Source organism: Nothobranchius furzeri, chromosome 12 (assembly GCF_043380555.1).
Source record: "Nothobranchius furzeri strain GRZ-AD chromosome 12, NfurGRZ-RIMD1, whole genome shotgun sequence".
Lineage (NCBI taxonomy): Eukaryota > Metazoa > Chordata > Actinopteri > Cyprinodontiformes > Nothobranchiidae > Nothobranchius > Nothobranchius furzeri.
The window spans coordinates 8370493-8377529 of record NC_091752.1 but is presented as its reverse complement, the minus strand read 5'-3'; the positions used below and the strand labels follow the sequence as shown (position 1 = coordinate 8377529).

At 43.6% G+C, this 7037-nt stretch overlaps 1 protein-coding gene across 1 annotated transcript; it reads right to left on the bottom strand.

Annotated features, from left to right (window-relative positions):
* Window positions 1-636: 636 nt before the first annotated feature.
* fgf8a (fibroblast growth factor 8a) lies at window positions 637-6807 on the bottom strand. Its single transcript, XM_015944057.3, has 5 exons — window positions 6235-6807; window positions 6119-6155; window positions 5304-5484; window positions 3827-3933; window positions 637-2589 (listed from the first exon to the last, which is right to left on the bottom strand). The coding sequence occupies exons 1-5, from the start codon at window positions 6264-6266 to the stop codon at window positions 2305-2307; spliced, it is 642 nt and encodes a 213-aa protein (XP_015799543.1). The 5' UTR covers window positions 6267-6807; the 3' UTR covers window positions 637-2304.
* Window positions 6808-7037: the final 230 nt, after the last annotated feature.

The window sequence follows — 7037 nt, the reverse complement described above, 5'->3', positions numbered from 1 at the left end:
TGACCACAACTCAATTCTGTCAGGGCGCCCCAGAGCAGCTGTGGCTACATCGCAGCTCATCACCATCATTGTGTGATTGGATGAATGATACACTGTAGTGTAAAGCGCTTTGGAGTCCTCTGTCTCTGAAAGGCACTGTTCAAGTGTCAATGGTCATTTATCATGAATAAAACATAACTGGAGTTTTTATACCAACAACAGACGGAGGAAATGCCAGCAGTTTCTTCCTTTTTTTAGATCAGAGCTTCAGTTTACTTTCTAATTTAGTCTGAGTAAAGCTTCCTGTCAGCATCACCTGTAACAGCCTCAGACCTCCAAGCAATCTCCAGGGATTAAATCCCAAACCATCTGGTGCTGATCCTGATGTTCACCTGCTCTCTGGACCTGATGGACTTTTCATTCTAGTCAGGTGTGTTGAAACGTCTACAACGTGCCCTGGAGGACCGGAGTGGCGCCCCCTGCTGTACGTAAACTAACAGATCAACTATAAAACCCTGAAAGAGTTTGATCAGCTGCAGGTGTGAGTGCGCCAGTCACACTGAACTAAATGTGAAAAACTGACTGAATAATGGTGAATAAGAGAATGGTTCCACACACGAGCTCCAAGCAAGCATGTACCAAACAAGAGTTTAATATCACTGTCTGATGTACGTTTATTACACCTTCCAAATAAATATTAATCCTTAAAATATTTCACACAAAATATATATTTATAAAAACAAAAGAGATGAAGGATTTCTTACACAAACGTACTAAAACATAGCTGCCACAATGTTAAACCACATTCTATTAAAGCTGTGTTTGCTTGAAGAACACTAACTGATTCCAGGCATTCAACAAAAAGATAGAAGATTCCAGTGTTAGAAAATCGTTGCTGCCGAAATATTACTGCCACCTGGGTTCTGCAGGACGCAGCATTCCCGGGCAACGCCGTCCAGCAGGGTCCTTCAAGTCTCCTTGAGCATACACGAGTCAGAACAGCTGAAACAAGTCAAAGCAGCTGATACGAGTCAGAACAGCTGAAATGAGTCAGAACAGCTCATACGAGTCAGAACAGTTGACTAAATGTCAGAACAGCTGACCTGAGTCAGAACAGCTCAAACGAGTCTGAACAACTGACTACAAGTCAGAACAGCTGATACAAGTCAGAACAGCTGAACTGAGTTAGAACAGCTCATACGAGTTGGAACAATTGATTAAAAGTCAGAACAGCTGACTACAAGTCAGAACAGCTTATCTGAGTCAGAACAGCTCATATGAGTCGGAACAGTTGACAGGAGTCGGAACAGCTGATACAAGTCAGAACAGCTTACCTGAGTCAGAACAGCTCATACGAGTTGGAACAACTGACTAAAAGTCAGAGCAGCTGATACAAGTCAGAACAGCTGACAGGAGTCAGAACAGCTCATATGAGTCAGAACAGCTGACTACAAGTCAGAACAGCTCATATGAGTCAGAACAGCTGACAGGAGCCTGAACAGCTGATTCAAGTCAGTACAGCTGATCTGAGTCAGAACAGCTCATACGAGTTGGAACAATTGACTACAAGTCAGAACAACTGATACAAGTCAGAACAGCTGACAGGAGTCGGAACAGCTGATTACAAGTCAGTACAGCTGATCTGAGTCAGAACAGCTCATACGAGTTGGAACAATTGAATACAAGTCAGAACAACTGATACGAGTCAGAACAGTTGACAGGAGCCTGAACAGCTGATTCAAGTCAGAACAGCTCATACGAGTTGGAACAATTGACTACAAGTCAGAACAGCTGACAGGAGTCGGAACAGCTGATTACAAGTCAGTACAGCTGATCTGAGTCAGAACAGCTCATACGAGTTGGAACAATTGAATACAAGTCAGAACAACTGATACGAGTCAGAACAGTTGACAGGAGCCTGAACAGCTGATTCAAGTCAGAACAGCTCATACGAGTTGGAACAATTGAATACAAGTCAGAACAACTGATACGAGTCAGAACAGTTGACAGGAGTCGGAACAGCTGACTGTAAGAGTCAATAATTAAAAACACTTTCTACAAACAGCTTCAAGACATTTCAGACAGGTTGTGTGCATCTAGAGACTTTTTTTTTCATTTAGATAATTTTTACATAGCATGAAAGTACAAAAATATATTTGACAGGTTTTTTTCTATTGTTAAATTTATGTACAACTCAACTTATAAATCAAGCATACAAAATCAGCTAAATATTAGGATTTGTTAGAAAAAGTCTCTCTCTTTTGGAAAAGAAGTGTGACACAGAAAATAGTTCAGCTCTTCCTCTTCCAGCTGTTCCTGGCCAGCTCAACGCTCCGATGAGTATCTGGTGCGTTTAGTCCTTCGACTGAACGGGTACTGGATGAAGTCAAACGGCTGGTGGTGGCTGGAATGGGTGGGCTGCTGCCCCTTGGGCAACCTCTTCATGAAATGGACCTCACGCTGGTGCTGGCGCGTGCGTGAGCCTTTCCGTGGCCGCCCGCGGCGTGTGAAGGCCATGTACCAGTCCTCGTAGCGGGCATTCCTCAGGGCTGTGTAGTTGTTCTCCAGGACTATCTCAGTAAATATGCAATCACGACCCTGTCCATTTTTCTGCAGAAACACCACAGCAGAGGACTGGGCTTAACGTGTGAATAAAAACAGTTACATAACATGATCTACGCATGCGCGCGCGCACACACACACACACACACACACACACACACACACACACACACACACACACACACACAGAGTCACTGGGCCGATAGCTCTAGGCAGATGGTGTACGAGGCAGGGAGCGAGGTGGGAGAATGGGTTGGGGGTTAGGTGTGTGTGTGTGGGGGGGGGGGATCAGTGTTATTAAATGCTTTAGTTTCTCCTCACAGCTTTCCAACATTTACTTATAAAGTTTTATATAAAATATAAAACTTTCTTCTAGAAGAACTCGGGATCATTAGTAGAACATCCTCTCCTGACTATCAGGATGCTTTTAGTTTGGTAATTATTTACACGTAGACATGAGTTTATAAACCGCTCCTGAAGCTTTGATTAGTTTACACATAACCATTTTATTTGTGTAGCACCAAATCAGGACAAGAGTCACCTCAAGGCACTTCACTGAGTAAACACTCTAATTGAGTTCAGTTCACTAAGCCAATTAGTTCAAAGCAGATTAAATCATGACTGTTTCACATAAATGTCTGAAAAGCAATAACAGAAAAATGATCTTGCTAAGTGTCTAGATGTCTGAGTGAAAAAGATTTACCAGGGTTAAAAGCACTTAATACAAAATACAGGAAAAAAGACTGGATGAGTGCACACACACACACACACACACACACACACACACACACACACACACACACACACCTTTCACAATAAAAGCCTTACAAGAACAGAAAGGTTTTGATTTAATGAGAAGAACGGATTTTAAAACCTTAACAAGGTGATTTCAGTAACTCAGGAAATAGTTTTTGTTATTGATCTCATGAAACTTCTGAGACATGATGCGGTTTTATTATTGAAAATTTCTCATACGTTTCATATTTCCAAAATGAAAGCAGTTTTGCTTCCAGGTTATGAACCCCATGCCAGCTAAAGGTCACAGGTAACTCACACGTGTGTGACCCGGTCCACGTTTTGTTCTGAAGCATGAAAGGTAAAAACTGTGGAAGACAAAAGGTTTCTGCCTTTATTTAAAAAGTGAAGTCTACAGCTCTTCCACTTCTGTTCTAGTAAATAAAAACCTGAGACATCATTTGAACTTTGGTCTGCCTTCATCCGTCTAACACGAGCTTTCATTTACCGAGCCGTGCTCCTGATGAACTCGGTCATCTGTTTTCCTCACCTTGCCAAGGAGCTTGCCCCTCTTGTTCATGCAGATGTAGAGACCCGTCTCAGCGCCTTTGATCCGAACTCGACTCCCAAAGGTGTCGGTCTCTACGATGAGTTTAGCTAAACAGGTCAAACCAAAATAGTTTGTGTTAGAGAGAAGAAAAAAGTTCCATTATAAAGAAACCCAAATGAAAATGTATAAAAATAAATCCTCCCACACGGGTTGAGCTCACACAAACCAACTCCAGCAGACACCTTAGACAGGTAAAAGAAAAAAGTTGTGTTTTAAGACCTAAATTATAAAATAATAAAATAGTATAGTTTTAGAATGCAACACTTTATTTTCTAATGTAATATAAAAACAAACAATAGTCAGTTATATTTTATTGTTTCATTCTATAAACATTCTAACAGTAATAAAGAATTAAAACTGGCATTCATAGGTCCCATAGTGTCCATGGTCCATGTGTATTTATTTATTTGTTTATTTGTTTATTTATTTATTCACTCATTCATTCATTCATTCATTCATTCATTTAACTGGCATCTGCTCTGTCTACTCAAACCCCCAGTCGGAAGTGGCAGACAGGACTCATCCTGATCCCGGTTCTGTTGAAGGTTTCTTCCTTGCTTAGAATGAGGAAGTCTCTGACACAACAAGTCAGTGACTCGATGCAATCTGATGAATTTCCTCACATGGAAAACTTTTGGCATAATGAACTGAGTTCAGTGATAAGTAGGTTCAATTGGAATGACTGCAAAGAGCCTGATCTATTCCTAATCCTAACCTCAACTAACGTAATTCAGACCAGACCGCTGAAACCAACTGGCAAGCCTTTACACACACACACACACACACACACACACACACACACACACACACACACACACTGGGCCTTTCTGCAGGGTGAATTTCTTACTAAATGATTACAGCAGGTGTGTTTATCCTTTGAAAACTGAATCCAGCAGGAATCCTTCCTCCAAGGCGACCTCACACACATTTATCAGAGAACACGGAATGCTGTTCCAGACCTGCAGGACCTCTGGAGGATCATGTCTGGTCCAACCTACAGGATGCCTCTGAGCTCGGAGCTTCCTGTGACTGCCCAGAGAGGAAGACTCAAGAATGAATGAACGAATGAATGAATGTGACCTTCAGTCAAAACCTTGTTGTTTGAACTCTATTTGTAAATTATATGATTTATTCTCTTTTAGAAAAACTCACATGTGCTTTTATGGTCGGATGATAAAATGATGTTATCAGCTGAGTGATGTTTAATTTATTTAGATTTAGATAAATACATTTATTATTATATAAATGATTGTTTGGTTTTTAGGCTACACAAATTTAGAATAACAAATTAGAATAAAATTATACAACAAATTAGTGTTTTAATTTCTGGATTGTGCGTGCGTGTGTGTGTGTGTGTGTGTGTGTGTGTGTGTGTGTGTGTGTGTGTGTGTGTGTGTGGCTGCTCGCCTCCTCTTACCGTGCTCGTCTCCATCCCCGGCCATGGCGTTGATCTTCTTGTTGGGGAGGACCTGGACGTGCTTCCCGCTGGTTCTGCTGTAGAGTTGGTAGATCCGGATCAGCCTGCGGCTCAGCCGGTCCGTGGCTTTGCTCTGCTCGCTTACATGCTGCGTGAAATTAGGCGGGGACTGATTGGTTACCTGTCAGAAATTAGATGGCATCACAATCATCAGCGTGCTGCTTTTGTTTGCGGATTTTAAAGGCCTTTTATAAATAACCGGATTATTTTTGGGCGCTAAATTAGCGCCACTAACGTCTCGTTCAGTGAACTTTTTCTGCTCTTTCTGACAAACCAAACGAGTTCCAGAAGAACTGCTTCTAACCGGAGGAAACCACTTCCCCAGAGACGCGCTGTGATTACAGGTTACGCGCCTCCGAGCGCAGAGACAGAGGAAGAAGGAGCCACATCATTCTAACGGGATCAAATCTGGACTCTTGTGGGGAAAGTTTCCGCTCGTTTATTACTAATTTGATATTTTTCTGTCGCCGCTCTACACCCGGAGCGCACGATAATTATAAAAATATCAGAATAAAAACTCCACACCTAACATTTTTAACTGAATGATTTCCTGCTGCCCTGATGATCCGTCTGGCCGCGCGTCGCGTGCCACAGCCGGTGTGTGCGTCTCGGAGCAGCCAGCAGGCCGCGCGTCCGGCCACCTGGGAGCCGTTCATCCCCAGATGACGCCCTGACCGCTCTGCTTATCCTTCACCGGTAATTCTTGGTTTATTTGACCAGAACAAGTACAGATAATTAAATAAAATCAGACATACCTGAGCATAAAAGCAAAATGCGAACAAGTGTAGAAACCTGAAAGAAAGCACAGGAAGAGGCGCTGAGTTTGGTTATGATGGATGATCCGAGCAGGAGCAGGAAGACTGGAACTCACAGGTAGCTGAGTCTGGGTGGGACGGCTCGCATGTTGGATGCAGGTGAGCTGAGCCGTTCCAGGAAACAGCGGGTTATCTCAGCAGCTTCAAATCAAGCCAACAAATCCAGAGGAGAAGAATAATCAGCAGAGTCCGCTGAAGGTCAGCGGCGGCGTCAAATCAGCGAGCATCAGAGGCTCTGGCACCTGCAGGACCAAGTCTTCTAAAGGGGTTAAATCCTCAGGGGCCTTCAGGTGAGATGAGCTCCTCTGGCTTGGAGGAGGAGATCCGATGCTGTCGCTCCGCTCCGCAGTACTGAACCTCCTCTCTCTGCTCCCATCCCACACGCTCCGCGCTCACACACACCCCCGGTTAAAATGGCAGGCTGGTCAGCTCAGAACAAGCCCCCTTTTTCTTGCACAACAAAGGCAACCCCCCAGCATCTCTTCACCTGGGGAACAGTCAGCCTGCAGGGGCGGAGGAAGGGGTGAGGAGGAGCCCTGAAGTTACTCAGCTCTCATGATATTTGGGACCTGAAGACCCGGTTTGCTCAGGAGGAAGACAAACCCTCCTGCACCTCAAAGCAGCGAAGTGAGAGACAGTTAAGGAGGTTACAGGTGATTAAGCACCCCCCCCCCTCCACACGCGCGCACACACACGCGCACGCACACACACACACTGACGTAACAGCTTAGTGAAACGTTATCTTCTTTGCTTTGACATTTTAATGATAAATGACTCATATTTTGCAGCAGATTTCCGAGTCAGAGGACTTCTAAAGACTTTACAGTTATTATTTGTATTTTGTGAAGATACCTGATCA